At 39.9% G+C, this 17,969-nt stretch overlaps 2 protein-coding genes and 1 pseudogene across 2 annotated transcripts in view; 2 read left to right on the top strand and 1 right to left on the bottom strand.

Moving 5' to 3' along the window:
* Positions 1-1,071, bottom strand: part of LOC122659290 (malate dehydrogenase, cytoplasmic) — a 6,444-nt gene extending 5,373 nt beyond the window's left edge. Inside the window, exon 1 of the mRNA XM_043854420.1 lies at positions 995-1,071. Within this exon, the coding sequence (XP_043710355.1) occupies positions 995-1,037 (43 nt within the window). The 5' untranslated portion in view covers positions 1,038-1,071. The remainder of the gene's footprint in view (positions 1-994) is intronic.
* Positions 1-1,131, top strand: part of LOC122659296 (transcription factor MYB4-like) — a 17,497-nt gene extending 16,366 nt beyond the window's left edge. Inside the window, exon 5 of the mRNA XM_043854427.1 lies at positions 1,121-1,131. The gene's annotated coding sequence lies outside the window, so the exon portion shown is untranslated. The remainder of the gene's footprint in view (positions 1-1,120) is intronic.
* Positions 1-17,969, top strand: part of LOC122659314 — a 21,180-nt pseudogene extending 3,211 nt beyond the window's left edge.

Raw genomic sequence — 17,969 nt, 5'->3', positions numbered from 1 at the left:
AACTACTGGAAGAAAAGCCAATGCCAATCATGAAATATTCCCCAAAAACATTGCCATATGGGAACTCCGGATATCAAATATGTATACACGCAACAAATAATTAACAACGGAAATCACACAATGGAGCTGAGCACTGGGTTATCCTAGTCTCGATATTCAGCAAAACAAAAGATAAGGTATTCCAAGAATTACAAAACCAGATAACTGACTACCTCACAAGCCAGATAAATCAACAGAACGATAAGAAGCAGTAGACTTACCCATCCAAAAAACTAAATGAACAAATAAAGCAGTAGACTTGGATAAATGAAATGCTGATCTTTTAAGACCGTTCATGATATAGCAATATGCGAGGATTCCATATGAGCCCAATTCAAGTTTAACTTAGGAACAGACGATACATCAGAATCTAATTATGCCCCTAATAAATTTCCAACTTGAAAAATAAAATAAAATATAATTTTTGAATACCAGAAAAAGAATCTCTATAATCTATTAAAATTCTAGCCAATACTCAAAACTTCACAAGGATATGCAATTGGTCAATTGGATATAAAGTTAAAAAAGAATCGGAACCTAGTTAGAAGTAGGAGCTATAATCGAATACTTCATTCGTCAGGTCTTTCAGACCGTGCTTAAGGTAATAGAAGATCCTAGCTACAAAATCCGTGCATTTGGGACGCTTAAAGCTCATACTTTCCGAATATCAAAAAGTGTAAACCGATGACTCAGATTACACAATTTTATCGCAGATTCCATTAAAATCCCATTTCGGTTCAGTACAGATTTGTCAATATCAAGTACGTGAAGAAATTAAGAACCACAACTAATATCAAATAAAACAATCACATCTGTTCACGGAACATAACTTGCTGAAAGCATATTTTTACTAAGACTTCGGTCGATTAATACAAAAGAAAGTACAAAATGCGAGATTGCAGTAGTGTAATGAACTCAGAAATGCGAAATGAGAGTGAGGAATCTTTTATTGAACCTGCCGCTCCTGTAACAAGAACACGAACTGGTTCCTTCGCCATAGATGAAGATGAAGAAAAACAAAAAAGTTTATCTAGAATTCTAGATTAAAAGTAAAATGGAAGAATCCACCAAATTATAGAAGCAGGAAGTTATTTATAGAGCTCGCCCAAGCAGCAGCTTTGCTAAAGTACGCTCAGTGAGTATATAAAAGTGTATTCCGTTTGAACTGGTGCTCTAGATTTTGTCGACGTGGCAAGGGTCTCTCCAAAGTAGGCCACCGCTACTACACGTATGAACTCCGTAGTCTACATTCCCGGTGAGCGATCCATTTTCCCGGGTCTACATGCTTGGAAGCCAATGTTTCCAATTTTGGTTCGATGACTTCAACAGATTTTGTTGAGAAGTAATGATGTCATGATTGATTTTTTTCACGTGCCTCCCCTGAGGTTTACCTTAATTATAAAAATATCTCTTAATTTTGGAAAATTCCACGTGCTCTCCTAAGGTTTTTAAAAGTTAACACACATTTACACTTGATTAGTTTAGGTTTAACAGTGTTAAAATCAAGGGGTGAGCTGACAAAAATGCCTTTCTAAGAAGGAAAAAAAAAAAAAAATGTAGGTTTTGTAGGGAACACTGGAATCCTGGAGGAGTCTAGAAACCCAAAGATTCGAAATCCAACACCTTTCACTTGTATAACCCAGTTGTGCTGTTCATATCTTTTAATCGTTGTTGTTTCTTCTGTGATTCTGATTTTTCGTTTGTCAGAAATCAAAATTCCAAATGATGAAAACGACCATGATGGAGAAGAGTTCGACAATAGAGAAGGTGATCATGGTTTCTAGCATGAACAGGATGCAAGTTCAACAAGAGGGTCAAATAGAGATAATCAAAGGGATTGGGTGTGTCTTCTGCGTCTGTTTCTCTTCCTTCTATTCTTCTTCTTCCCCTCTGATTATTTCTTCTTTATTTTCTTTTCTATCTGAAATCACCGACTGAACCTCTTTTCTCCTTTTGATTAAATTCTTCCAAGAACCCAAACCAAAACCCATTTCTACAAATTCCAATGAATGAAATTTGTAGCTGGGATTTGGTGATTATGAGTCTCATTTTTGGGATTTCAGAAACGGACGGAGAAGAGGGTTGGGTGGCTTCGGTGGCTTATGGATTCAGTTGCCGGCGATTTGGCTGGAATGGAAGGCAGAGGTGGGTTGGTAGCCATGATTGGAGGTTGAAAGGGTATGAAATCTTTGTTGGGATTGAAGCTTCAGTCAGTAGAGCTGAAGAGGAAGCAGATGAGAAATGGAAATATGAAAACAATGGGGTTCGATGGAAGCCAAAAAACACACTATTCAGCCATCAAGGTTCTTCAAATTGGAGTTCCATGAGCAGGAATTATGGGGCGGTATGGGACACAAGCAAGGTTCTGGCAGGAGAGTTGGATGGCTTCGCTGACCAAATCTCCTCTCTGCTCGACCACCGTGATGTTCCTCACAGGGAGACCCCACTCCACCTCGTCGTCCGCCTGAACGACCTCTTCTCCGCCCGATCACTCAACGTCGCTGGTGCCGATGTCTTCCTCCTGAATGCCTCTATATGGAATTCCAAGGATGACAGCCCCATTCCGTTAGTCTCAAATCTAACCCAGTTTTTCAGCCCCATTCCCTTAGTTTCAGATCTAACCCAGTTGTTTTGAATGTGGTTCATAATTGTTTTGAATATGGTTTATACAAGTGAAGGGGTTGGATTTCAAATCTTTGGGTTTCTAGAGTACTCAAGAATTCCAACGTTCCCTACAAAACCTGCAACTCATCTTTCCCAAATGGTTTGGGGAAGATGTTTAGCAGGTTTTTTTTTTTTTTTTTTTCTTAGAAGGGCATTTTTGTCGGTTTGCCCATTGTTTTTAACATTGTCAGACCTAAACTAACGGAATAGGGGTGTGTTAACTTTTAAGAACCTCAGGGGGGCACGTAGAATTTTCCAAAACTTAGGGATGTATTTATAATTAAGGCAAACCTCAGGGGAGGTACGTGAAAAAAACCCTTTCTTTTTTCTTTCTGAAATTAAAATAAGGGAAAAGGAACGCCAACCGGTGCTGGGTGTGGGCGTGTACCTGCGCCCAGACACAACCCCACGTTAAAAGACCGCCACACCCCCTAAGAGGTGGAAAGGTCCAGGGGTGCAACGGTCTTTTCATGTCGGGTTGTGTTTGGCGCAGGTACACGCACACACACAACAAAAGTTAGCGTTCTTTCTCCCTTAAAATAAAGGAGAAGCTAGCCTGAGTCTCAAATTTATGTGCACAACACTGTACATGCGTGTAAAGGAACTGAACTCCACTGCATTGTCCGTTTGCCGTTAAAAGCTAGACGATGGAACAAAGTATACCTGTCCAAGTCTAAAAGTTTAAAATAGTATGGTTCTGTGTTAGGCACATGGTACTAAGTCTTGGTTTCGTAAGAAATCAAAATGAGATAGCAGTGGAGTTTAAAGAACCCCGTAACTCAATGAGTTTCTATTAGTTTTCGATTAAGATATCTCGGTTTCGGTCGAAACTGGTCGAAACTTGGTTGAACCAAATGAGTTGATCTATACAAGTCTCCTAACTCGATCGAAACTTGCCATTTCTCCCAAATTTCAACCCCTAACTCTATTTTGCTGGTTTAGACATTGGGAGAACTAGTTTTGCTCAAGACTCCAGATTTCTTCGTGTTGCTTCGTTGTTTGGTGCATCTATAAGCTGCATCAATTTGATTAATCCAGTGTTTGAACCTTCAAACTCAAAGGTAATAGTGTTCCCTTCCCAAAAATCAAATTTGATGATGAGGCTTATAGATGGGTAGTTATGGACTATCAGAACAATTGAGCCCAAAAACATGTCATGAGATACATTGAGAGGAACAACTCTGAAATTTTTAGTGATACGCAACTCGTGGATTAGACCCATCAAGAAACTCTGCATGGAATTGAGTGAGTGTTGAGCACCTTATTGTTTTATTTGATTAACATGAATTATTTAGGGTTCTTGTACTTTAACTATATGTGAACTTAGTATTTGCAATATGGCTAGTGTATATTGTATCTGATCCTTTAGTGTACAATAATAAACTTGGGTAAAATACTACAACTCTACAAGTACCATTTTGAGAGTATTTTTTTATGAAAATAATTCATGCATTGTGTTTTTTTGGTAAACAAGACTTTATTGAGGATAGTCATGCATAAACTCATAGAGGCAGTGAGGAACACAACTCACACAACCATGGAGAGGATAGGGGCCATTCAGTCGTGCATGTTAACGACAAAGTCCTCCTAGCCAAGGAGTCAGCAACGCTGTTAATCTCCCGTGGAATACAAACAAAACAACAAGATACAAAAGATAAAGAAAGGTAAATGATGTCGTCCACTAGAATCTTAACATGCAAAGGAGCCGCACCGCCACCATTCTCAATGTAGGTAAGAAGACTCTTATTATCAGACTCAATCACAACCCTCTCAAAACCATTTGCAATCATCACTTGCTTCGCCAGCCGAACAACAAGAGCTCCACCAACCATAATATCCGAGAAAGAAGATGGACATGAGATAGCTTTTAGCGGCAAACCGTTGTGGTCTCTACATACAAAACCCACACCTGCCCTGTCCAAAGGTGCTGAATAACTAGCATCACAATTGCATTTCACCGTACCTGCTACAGGCGCTAACCATTGGGGAGGTGATGCAACAGGTGTTGCAGGAGCAGAAAGGCCAGCCATATGTACATCACTATACTCATGAAATGCCCTCATCGCTGCTGAAATAACTTCATTAGGCTGCCAAGTCTTGCGTCCAAAAACCAAATCATTCCTAGATAGCCATATGTGCCAACAGAAAAAGCTACATAGAGTAATCAATGATTTGGATTCCTTCTTCCCCAAAGTGGAGAATGATTTCCATGATTTCTATGCTGATAACCAATCCGAAAAATCCAGATTAGCATTCAATAAATAGTTAGAACCAAGTGGACTACCAAACCACACCGCACGAGCATAGGAACATCCCAAAAGAACATGAGAAACGGTCTCACATTCCCCACAACGAACACATAGTGGATCTGCATGAACATTAAGTTGCACTAGGGCGTCTTCAGTCGCAAGACCATGGGCACAAGCACGCCATAAGAAGCGTTGAACCTTGGGCAAAGTTTGGCATTTCCAAATTGACTTCCAAACAGTTGAAGAAATAGTACTCCAGGAATGTAACCTAGATGAAGTAGCAAGAGTCAGATGGTGAGTAGCCTCTTGATTAGAGAGAAGATGATAGGCACTATGGACTGAAAAAACACCATTCTTACTCGCTACCCACACCAACTTATCATGGCGGTCAAAAATAGACAGATTAATATTCAATATCCTCCCAATATCAGCATCATTAAAATAGGCTGAAAGCACATCACTACGCCATGTATGTGTTGCTTGATCAATTAGGTCTGCAACCTTCCTTAACCAAGGTAAATTTGGATTAGGAGAGGTAATCTTATAATCACTAGAAGTAGGAATCCAGGCATCAGACCAAATATCCACTTGAGTACCATTTCCAATACTCCAACACAAACCACCAATCAACACCCTTTTTCCTTCCATAAGGCTTCTCCAACCCCAACTAGGATGCTGCCCACATGATGCTGCCAAAATATCACAATGAGGAAAATAAATTGCCTTAAAAAACTGGAATAAAAGGCTATTTTGGTCAGACCATAATCTCCATGCCGCCTTTGATAATAAATCACTGTTATGAAGAGAGGGATCATGAAATCCCAAACCACCATTTTCCTTTGAAAGACAAAGTCGCTCCCAAGAGATCCAATGCATCTTTGGTCGGCCATCAGTGTCACCCCAATAAAAATTAGAAGCCATTTGACGCAAGGACTTATGATTTGAGGCTGGAAGTTTGAAATGCATACATGCATAGTTCGACATAGAAAATACCACAGATTTCAATAAAATCTGCTTACCAGCATGTGAGAGAAGTTTAGACTTCCAACTTTCAACCCTTTAACGCACCTTATTAGAGAGATCTTGGAATAAGGTTGCCTTTGAAACACCAAAATCTGCAGGGAGTCCCAAATACTTCTTTGGTCCAGATCCATATGGCACCTTCATTATCCTTGAAAACCACCTCTTAATTTGAGGATGTGTATTTGGTGAAAAGGTCATACAGGACTTCTTCAAATTAATCTCCTGGCCAGATGCTTTACAATTAGTAGCCAAACAGGTCTTCAAAGTATACAACTCATCTACCTTACCCTCAGCAAAAAGGAGACTATCGTCAACAAACAAAAGATGAGTAATCGGTGGGGCTCGATTACGAACCCTTATGCCTTTAATATTCCCTGTAGTTTCAGCCTTCATAAGCAAACAACTCAAAGCATGTGGGCACAGAATAAACAAGGCTGGTGATAAAGGATCTCCTTGACGAATACCCCGAGAAGGGATAATAGTACCCCTTGGTGCTCCATTGATAAGAATTTGATAGGAAACCGATGATACACAAGCCATAACCATATTAACCTAATGTGATGAAAAACCCAACTTCAGTAGCATATGTTTAATGAATGGCCATTCCAACTTGTCATATGCTTTTTTCATGTCAAGCTTCAATGCTATTAGTTTCTTCTGCCCTTCTTCATTTTATTGATGTAATGGAAGAGCTCATGAGCAATCAAAACATTATCAGAGATGGCCCTGTTAGGAATGAAAGCAGACTGATAGGGTGACACAATATCATCTAAAATGGACTTCAATCTTGATGCAATTATTTTTGTAACAACCTTACAAACAACTGTACATAGTGCAATAGGCCTGAATTGATCAGGTAACTCAGGTTGTAAAGTCTTTGGCACAAGACACACCAAAGTTTCACTCAAGATCATCCTTTATTATATCCCAGTACTTCTGAAAAAAGGCTGGTGGGAAACCATCAATACCAAGTGACTTGAGTGGGTTCATTGCAAACAATGCATCTCGCATCTCATCTAAAGAAGGGGCCGCACATAGCATGTCATTTGTAGCATGTGAGACACAAGAATCAACCAAATCTAAAATAGTATCAAGAGAAGATAAATCAATACCCTCTGAATGAAACGCTGAATTGAAATGATCAAGAACCTGCTGATATAATTGTTGATCAGTTTGAGTCCATTCTCCATTCGGCATCTTCAGTTGTAAGATCTGATTATAACTCCTCCTTTGTAGAGTAGAAGCATGGAAAAAACCAGTGTTCTTGTCTCCTTCTTTCAACCAAGAGATCCTAGACTTTTGCCTCCATAATTCCTCTTCATTAGCAAGAGCATTATCAAGCAAGCGCTAGAGAGATTGAAGTTCAGAATTAATAGCATCAGTTAAGGGCACACTTTGTAATCTAATGATCTCAGAAGTGAGATTAGTAATATGACTTTGAACATGACCAAATACCTCCTTATTCCACCGAATATAGTCATGTCTACAAGCATTTAATTTCTGATCCAAAATAGAGGATGGAGAACCTGAAACAGAAGAAGACCAAGCAGCACTAGCAACAAGTGGACAATCAGGGTGTTTAAATCAAATGGACTCAAAACGAAAGGGCCGTTTTCCTCCAAAACGTCGCCCATCCGTGTTAATAAAAAGAGGTGTGTGATCAGACCCAATATTTGTCTTAGTTGTGACAAAAACATCTTCAAATTTCAATCTCCAAGCATGATTACATAATGCACGGTCTAAACGAACCTGTACATTAGCATCACCAGTACATCTATTACACCAAGTAAATTGGGGTCCATGACACCCCAAATCCATCAATGAGCATTCATCTAGCATACCTTGAAAAAGGGACATATCCCTAGAGTCATTCCCCAGCCCTCCTCTCTTCTCTTGCCAAGTGAGATGGGAATTAAAATCCCCAAATAAGAGCCATGGCAGAGTGCGCTGTACTCCAATGGAAATCAAAGAATTCCACACATGCGGCCTTAAAGCCTTGATAGGGTCTCCATAAACACAACTCAAGAAAAAAGAATTAGCTGCCATATCAGTAATTGTAACATCCAAAATACGTGGAGAGGAAGATAAGATATCAATTACAATTGGATTTCGCCAAAGCAGTGCTAGGCCACCAGATAAACCAATCGGTTCAACAGTAAATAGATGATCCATATGTAAACGTCGCCTAGTAATTTCCAGCTGGGGACGCTTGCATTTGGTCTCCATAAGAAAAACAACATCCGGTCTATCAACACGGGAGAGTTGAGATAAATATCGAACTGTCAAGGGCCTCCCAATTCCCTGACAGTTCCAACTCATGAACTTCATTGCTGCCCGTGGTACCGATCAACATTAGCCACCACGGGGGTAGGAACCATATCGAGTTCCAGTGAAAGAGAGCGATCAGGTGAAGACGAGCTAGGCCGCTTATTTGTCTCCACACCTGCAGTAATAGACAAGGAGTTTGAAACATTCCCAACATGAACTTCAGTAGTATCCATCGCCGAAGGCATCCCACGGTTGGAAATTAATTAGAGGTAATGAAACATTAGGAGCATGTGCCAGAGTTGAACGCTGGCCTTGAGTACCAGCTTCCAAGGATACTGTAGATAGATGCGGAAGAACCGATAATAGAAGTTGGGTCATATCTGCAGGCAAAGACATAGATTGACCTGATTGTGCATGCAACTCAGCAAGTTGCGCCATGAAGGTGGAATGATGTGGCAGTACCGGTTCCATAACCGATGGTATTGATGCACAATTAACCCTAGTTTTAAAAAATACTGGCTGACTAGGCTGTCCAGGATTAACTCCCTGCTGACTAGGAAAACCACCTGTGCATGAAGGATAGGAGTTAGAACTCAGAAGATAGACATGGGCGGTTACAATTACCGTCGTCTTCTCCGCTGGGTGCCTGCCGGACTGAATCAGTGGTGGCAGCGTGACCAACCACGTACAGACCAAAGCTTCCTTGAATGCTCTAATTGTCGAGCACTAGGGGCAGAAGAACAGTCCTCCACTTGAGTACAACCATGAACCTGCCGATGGGCATTCTTATCTACAAAGAACTTAAATGCATTTTTGAGAATCATGACCAATTAAACCACAATAAAAACAGTAATGTGGTAATCGCTCATAAGCAACAGGAATGGAAATTCGAACTCCACCTCGCCTCTTAACATGAATCACAGGTCGTAGTGATTTCCGAATATCCATATTAATTCTGAATCTGAATAGAATAGTACGCATACCATTACCAAAAAAATAACAAGTCTCCATTAAGAGCAGTGGTGTTCCAAACTTACGTGCAACTCCCAACAAAACTTCTGTAGAACGAAGATCAATTGGGACATCCAGGAACTGAACCCAAAAATCACAATGGGTGAATGAGTTGTTCAAAACACCATGCCACTTCTCAAGAACAAGCAAGTTACCATTGACTGTCCACGGTCCATCAAGCAGTACATTATCGATCCATATCAAGTTCATGTTCAAACTAATTTAAACAAATAGTGATCAGCCTCTAAGGGATGTACTTGAATATGCTTAACAGTACGTATTCCAAGCACGTAGCAAACCCTCATAAATAGACTGTTTTCGATATGGCTTATCCACAATTGTTTTGCCAACCAAGCAGTAGGCATAATCCGCTGCAATACGATCCTCTAAATCATCATCTATAGAGAATGTGTCATCATCAGATAATGCAGCGTCAGTAGCAGATGGGAGTGCAGTATTATAGGGATGAGAAGGAGTTTGGGGTGATGGAGTCTCGATGGGCTGGACATAGGGTGATGGAGTTTGGGGCCGGCGATGGTGTCATGGTGGGAAGAACTTGGTGTAACAGGGTTTGGGGTGATGGAGGGTGGAATAATGGGGTCTCGGGGAGAAAGTCTTGGAGGCGGTAGTAGAGATGTGAAGGATGGAAGGGGAGGAGGAAGTGGATCGTTCCACAGTTTGATCCAGGGAGTGGTGAGACGAAGAAGAAGAAGAGGCCATTGAATCATGAAGAATGCAGGAGAATAATGGAAGAAGAAAGAAGTTTCATTGTTGATGGAAGGAGATCACGCAAACGAGCGGAGACACAAACACGCAAACGAGCGGAGATGCATTGTGTTTAAAATGTAAAAAATACACGGTATATAAAAATTGGATAAAAAATTTGTAAACCTTAAACCACTACCATTACCCTTTTTTTTGTTTTTGGGTGTAATCAAACCACCACCTCGAATTGGCTGACAACAAATCCCTGATTTCGACCATATATCGATTTCTGACCGGTCGAAACCAGCGTCGAAAAAGACTCATAGTCAGGCAATTCCCACACGCAGGAAATAACATATTTTCCGAATTTCTTTTTTCTTTAAAAGAATTTCGGATCGCGGTAGGCTGAATATAATTCCTGGTTCTAGCTGATTCCCGCCTGTGATCGGTGGAGGTCGATTTGATTGCCAATACCTTTCCGTCGAAAAACGCAGTTACCTCCCAAATAGACGCACGAAAAAAAATAACGAGAGCAGCCATCAATCTTCTTGTACAGGGTTTGTTCTGCAAAAGGGCCGGACATGGCACCGGCATTAGGTATGGATTCTAATTCTCAGTGTTGAAGTCGATTTTGTTTCTCTATTTTCCTGTTCTCCCATTTCACTTCTAGTTTTCAATTTCATCGATCGAAGAGGAACAATTCTTGGATTTGCCGTTTTCCTTTTTTTTTTTTTTTTTTGCTGATAATTGATAAATAACCCTAAAATTTAAGCTAGCTTTCCTCCTATCTCGATATTTCCTTGGAATTTAATCCTAGATTTTATTAAAATTGCTAGGGTTTTAGGATTGACCTAACTGAATTTAGGACGTTATTATTAGGGTTTATCTTGCTTCCCATGTGGGGTTTTCAAGATTTCGATGATAGAACATGTACAGAGTAAAGTTTGGGTCTATTGAGATCAGGGGATTGAGATATTGGTAGCGGTCCCGATTTTATTCTTGATCCAATACTGATACCCGATATAGGATCGGCCAGGCATCGGTATCGGCCTCGACTGATACCAATACGATCCCCCATACCAATACCTCAATCCATAATTAAGATTGAATACAAATTGAGTATTCCTTGGGGTCTACTATCAGAGGGTTAAAAAAAAAAAGAGTATTGGATAAGTTATTGCCAACTCCAGTATTTCCATTGTTTGTCATGGAACTTTGCTTACTATATTTTGGGGGACATTGCAGTGGCATTTAAATCTAGTGAGGATCATCGGAAGCAACTAGAATTGGAAGAGGCACGTAAAGCTGGGCTTGCACCAGCAGAAGTTGATGAAGATGGAAAAGAAATCAGCCCACATATTCCTCAGTACATGTCATCAGCACCTTGGTATCTCACTGCAGAGAGGCCGGTATGTTGTCTGTCTGCTCTCTCTCTCTTTTTCTCCTTATGTTGAATGATGAAGTAATCCTATGCTGGTTAAAAATCTGATCCATCTTTTGTAATCAGAGTTTAAAACATCAAAGGAAATGGAAATCAGATCCAAATTACACAAAAGCTTGGTATGACAGAGGAGCGAAAATATATCAGGCTGATAAATATAGAAAGGGCTCATGTGACAAGTGAGAATAACCTATATCCCTCCTTTTTGCTTGTTCTTTCTTCAATTTGAGATGTAGCTAAGGGCAGTCAAAACAATCCCATATATTCCTTGTTTGAGAATATCTTGACTTGTATTTTTGCATTACAGTATAGCCATACTGCCATTGTGCTGAATGAGGGATTGACTGCCATTCATGTTTACTTTCACAGATCTGATATATAAGCATGTCTATTAGTTGTATGTATTTTTTTTGAGCAGTCGTCAGAAAGTATTACAGAATTCCCTTTTCTGGGACATGTTTTCTTGGACGTGTTTGAGTATTTATGTTTTTGAATTATCACTTCTAGTTCTACATGGTAGATCCGCATTAAAAAGTTGAGGAATTTTCAAATTCTATCAAGTCATGTACATTTTTTTTATTAGCATGTGTTTTTGAGATCAGAAATCTACCAAAAAAAAAAAGTTCTTGAAATGTTGGTTTAAGTTGATAATTGCTATACACTGGAACAGCTTCTTTCTCCATTGGTACTTTTGTTATTATATAGGTTGATTGAGTTGCTTACTTGTTTGTTTCTTGTTTGTTTCAGCTGTGGGGCAATGACACATAATTCAAAGTCATGTATGGAAAGGCCTCGAAACTTGGGAGCAAAATGGACAAACAAGCACATTGCTCCTGATGAGAAGATTGAGACCTTTGAGCTGGATTATGATGGCAAACGTGACCGATGGAATGGATATGATCCTGTAACCTATGCCCGTGTTATTGAGCGATATGAGCAGAGAGATGAGGCCAGAAGGAAATACCTAAAAGAGCAGCAGGTAAAGAAAATAGAGGAGAAGAACAATAACCAGAATGATGAGGGTGAGGTTAGTGATGACGAAGATGATGAAGATGCTCTGAATGTTGATGAAGCCAAGGTCGATGAGAGCAAGCAAATGGATTTCGCTAAGGTTGAGAAGCGTGTGCGCACCACTGGTGGTGGTAGCACAGGAACTGTTAGGTGAATCTGAAATACTTACTTTATACTTCACAAAAATAGTGTGCTTCTGGATAATTCTCATTGGGCTTGTCCAATTTGGAGAAGGAGTTTCTTTTGTTCTGTTGTTTGGTGTTGTACGTCGTTTTAACTGAAGCAATTTTTGTAGGAACTTGCGTATTCGTGAAGACACGGCAAAGTATCTTTTGAATCTTGATGTCAATTCTGCATACTATGACCCTAAAACCCGGTCTATGCGTGAGGATCCTCTTCCAGATGTTGACCCAAAAGAGAAATTTTATGAAGTGAGTGCTCTAGGAACTTTGCATTTTCTTATTAACACATTCTTACATCTTACTGTAAGATGTAGAACTAAGATAGAGTGAGTGGCCAGGCATTGGACTTCAAGCAGCTCAATATTCATGCTTGGGAGGCCTTCGAAAAGGGACAGGATGTCCATATGCAGGCAGCTCCCTCTCAAGCTGAACTGCTCTTTAAGAACTAAAAAGTTATTAAGGAAAAGTTGAAGTTCAAAACGAAAGATACCATTATGGAGAAGTATGGTAATGCAGCTTCTGAAGAAGAATTACCAATGGAGCTTCTACTTGGGCAGAGTGAGAGAGGTTGAGTACGATCGTGCCGGTAGAATCATAAAGGGCCAGGTACGATTGACATTGACAAGTTACATGTCTTCTTCTGGAAATGTGTATATGTTTCTCTCTGACTGTCTGGGTGAGTAGGGTTTATGCAAGTATAATAAATGCATGAGTTTCAGTAGTAGATATGATGGAGGCCGGAAGAACAAATGCCAAGAAGAGATGGGAGTAGTCATATGAATTTGTTTATCATCTAGAAATTATGGGGAATCTAATGATATAGTGGTAGGAAGTTAATGCCAGGTAGATTGCCAGGAATGTCAATGATGAATGAGCCAATGGGCTTAGTCTTAAGGAAGTGGCTGATAGATTGGATGGTGTATTGCAAGAGGAGGTACAACAGATGGTGTTTGGCTCATGACCCTTGTGTGTAACCCATATGCGTATTTCTGTGTATGTGGGTGTAGGGTGGGAGGGGGTTTGGTCTTGTTGAGGGAAGAGGAGGGATGAAATTCACAAAATTTGGTAAGAAAAACAGGAGTTCACTTGGTCCAGTGCATCTAATTATATTCTCAAGAGGGGGAAGCTTCTGTCCCTGTCCATTGTGCATTAGATGGTTCATCTAAAATATTCCGTTGAATTTATGATCCACATAGGACTTGGGTTGGTTCATTATGTTTTTGTGTGTTGGGGGTCTATATATGGTTTTGATGTCCTAAATTTCATTACACAGCCTTACCCCTGCTTTCACAGAGAGGCTGTTTCCAGACTCGAACCCGTGAGCACTTGGACACAATGGAGCAACCTTACAGTTGCACCAAGGCCCACCCTCTTAGTTTTAAATTATAACTGTCTAGATAATAAAACTAATAAAATTTTGCAGTTTGCTAGACACAGTTGTTCCTCTTCTCGTCAACACACTTTGTATAAGAAATTGATGTTGTCTAGTCACAATGTGGGGTGTATTGCTCATTAGGAACCATGACAGTACGATACTTTGCTAGACGACATCAATTTATAACTGTCTAACAACTTTGTGTAGATAATAAAGCTAATAAAAATTTTCAGTTTGCTAGACACAGTTGTTCCTCTTCTCTTCAACACACTTTGTATAAGAAATTGATGTTGTCTAGTCACAAATCTCACAATGTGAGGAGTATTGCTCATTATGAACCATGACAGTACAACACTGCATCTGCATTTCTATTGTTTCCTTAAGTTGTCCTCCATGCTTTAACTGGGAAGCTAACTGTGAGTTATGCTGCTTTGCAGGAGACATCTCTTCCTAGAAGCAAATATGAAGAAGTCTACGTTAATAACCATACCAGCGTTTGGGGTTCATGGTGGAAGGATCACCAGTGGGGCTATAAGTGCTGCAAGCAGATGACACGCAATAGTTACTGCACAGGTGCAGCTGGAATTGAAGCTGCTGAGGCAGCAACTGATCTCATGAGGGCTAATATTGCTCGTAAAAAGGCAACCGAAGGTTAGTATGTGAGCTTTATTTTGCTTTTCTCGGGAACAAGAATTATTTAACTGCCATACTGTGTTGGGGTCCAGTTTCTTTTTAGGTGAAATTTCACTACTCAACTATTTTAGATTGTCTGGATCTGAGCCTTATTGTAGCATCCCTAAATGTACACAGAGATACCTACACCAATGGAGGAGAAAAGGCTTGCTACTTGGGGCACTGATGTCCCAGATGATTTGGTGCTTGACCAGAAACAACTTGTTGAAGCACTAAAGAAGGTAACATAGGGTTCTTATTTTTTGACTTCTAATTCTTGTTTAAGTTGTTTTATATTTATATTCCAGTGCTTGACTGTGAGATGTGGGTCTAGTGCACTTGTCTTTCTTGAAATTTATGAATTAAAAAATATATAGAATTTGAAGTTAAAAAATAAAGTTAATCAAAGTTATTTGGAATTTAATAAAGGGTGGTGCGTCTGTTTGTAACCATACATTTTTTGACCCCATATTATGACATGTCAATTGTTTAGAAGGGCTAAAATTGTAAATTTGTTACACTCAACCCTAACTGTGAGATGTCAGTCCTTTTGTTACTCTCTATTCATAGCAATCTCCAATATAAAGATTTTTGTTTGTCAGAGAATCCTGGGATCCAACAATGGCCGCTCCGGCATCTCACTGGTTCTCTCTCTCTCTAAAGCTGCGGCTCCTACTCCACTCCACCTCTCTCACATGGTCACACATTGAAGGTTCTATGTTTAGAAAGTCCAATTACAGATAAGACATTTCGAGCACAAGAAGGGATGTGACGCAGGCGGATAGTTCAGCTCTGTGATAGAGAGGACAGATCTAGTTTATAGGGAGGTTAGGGATAGGATAAAGGGAGAAGACAAGGTTTCAAAATCAGATTCTGATCTTGGATGAAGAGAGAAGAAGAGACAGGAGATGAGAGGGAATATCGTGAGAGAGAGAGGAGAAGAAATGAGATTGAGAGAGGGAGAGAAAGAAAAACAAGATTTGGGAGAGGGGAAGGGGAAAGACTCACCAAAAACGTGAGGGAGGGGAAGGGGACTGCTTCAAGGCAGGTCTGGCCACCAAGGCTCCAACTTTTGTTTCATTCAATAATTCAATTCAACATGTTACAACAGGTTGGATACATGGGTATTTAAAGAAGAAAATGACTCTTGGACTTTAATAACTCTTAAAAAAAACCAATAAACATTAATGACTAACACACTATCCTAATCTAAGTACTCACCTAGAACCTAACTCCCATAAAACATTAAATTACCTAGAAACTAATACCAAGTAAAATTAATTACTTAACACAAACTCTTGGACTCCTATGAAATCAACTCATTAAGTAAGCCTAGGAAAATGAAAAGACACTTTAAGAAAATTAAACTCAGGTCTGGTGGTTCTTTGGAGTCGACTTCATGGGCCCCACCAGCAATAATATCGCAGGGACAAACCCTGGCCAGATTAACCCACGGCTGGGCTTAATTGAGGCTGGTTCTTGACCCTGCTGGTTGTTCTAGTTCTGATGTGGACCAAAACAGCATGAGAGATCTTCTTCAGGCTTGATACTGCATCAAGATGAGGTAGAGCCCCTTTTTTAAAATTTTCAATGTAAGAGATGGGTTGATGGAATAAAGGTGAGGTTGCAGGGCGGGGCTAGGAAGACCCTTTTTTATATGTTTTCTGGATATAAAGATATATGGAGCGTGAGGTTGGGTGGAGCCCCTGTTCTTTGGCTCAACTCTGAAATCTAGATATTGTACCAATCAGCTCCACTCCAAGAATGATTTGGTCCCTCACCAATCTACAAGTGGCATAAAAGCTAGCTTCTCCTATGCGAGGGAAATAGAAAAGTTATATTAGTAAACGATTTTGGAAATTTGTAGGTTACAGGGTGATTTCTTATATGACAATATCCAAATAGAAGAGAATAGCGAGAACCCTATAGTGGAGGAATTTAACACTAATGAATAGAAGGTAAATGGTGGGAGATATCAGAGATCAATCATTTCAGCTACCCAACCCCCATCTTCTTCTCTTATTACATTACATAAATAACTTCAGCTATTTATTAGTGCCTTCCTTATGATAAGAAAGGTTAAACCAGAAATACATCAATGGGGGCATGCACATCTGTTTCAGATTTTGGTTGAAGATGTCGAATTCATGGGGGATTGTTGCAGTTTTTGTGGCAGGGAGTTGTAGGGAGGGGGTGAGGCGGTAGGAATTGCAGGGGAGGGGGTAGTAGTGGGGAGGACAGATGGAGGGGTGGGGGGAGAAGGAGGTGGGGGGGGGGGGGTTTAATTACAAAAATCATCCTTGTCTTCAAAGATTGGTAAGTAAAGTGAGGTGATTAAATAAGTCTAGTCCGGTTGGTTACAAACAGATTTGCCCTTTAATAAAAGCTACTAATAAATTTGAAAGAGCAAGCTCCAGACACATTCCAGCACCAATGCTATTTTCTATCATGTGGTGGTGTCTCTTACAGAAACCTTGTGGACTTCTTGTGTGTGTTATGTGATCATATTTTATATTTTAAATCGAGACCAACATCTCTGTATGTCAGAATGGTGCTTTAGAAATTGTTTGGAAGTCATGTCTGTTTGTTTTACAGGGACGAAGACAAAAAAAACTGAGGTAAGAGCTCCGTACATTGTGGACCATATGGTTAAGATAGCTAATAAATTTGACATTGCGGCTTATTAAGAGATTTTCCACATATCCAATGTCAGAATGGCTAGCATGCACTCCTACTGCCTACTGGGATAAATAACCATTTGGTGTCTGAAACTAGAAACCAAAATAATTTGTTAGCCCCTAGAATTCTTTTTCTTTCTAATTAATCCTTAGCCTTCAACATGCTGGATCTACCATCCAGGTTCCATGTAAACTTAGGATATTTTTTTTTATTACTATGAAATAGTGTTGGACTTTGGGGTTCTTATTTTTATCAACCTTGTGAGAACATGAAATTGTTTATGCAAGGACTTTGTTGGCTTGCACAGGAGTTTGAAAGAAAGAAGGAAGAGAGAGATGAAAGAAAGCGCAAATATAATGTCAGATGGAATGATGAGGTATGCTTTTCGTTACTCTTTTGTTGTTTAAGAAGGAAGTTGGTGCCAATGCATTGCATTCTAATCTGGTTTTCGTTTCTTAATACATTTTCCATCTTTCGTAGGTCACTGCTGAGGAGATGGAAGCTTATCGGATGAAGAAAATTCATCATGATGACCCAATGAGGGGATTTCTTCACTAGCATAGGACAGTTTTCTTCCAAAGCTCCTAGGACTTGCTGGAGTGAACAAGATGGTTTAGGTAGTGAGTCTGCTAAGTGAGCTCTGCCTCTAC

Source organism: Telopea speciosissima, chromosome 1 (assembly GCF_018873765.1).
Source record: "Telopea speciosissima isolate NSW1024214 ecotype Mountain lineage chromosome 1, Tspe_v1, whole genome shotgun sequence".
Lineage (NCBI taxonomy): Eukaryota > Viridiplantae > Streptophyta > Magnoliopsida > Proteales > Proteaceae > Telopea > Telopea speciosissima.
Note: the sequence above shows the minus strand (reverse complement) of the source record. Positions and strands in the feature narration are given on the sequence as shown.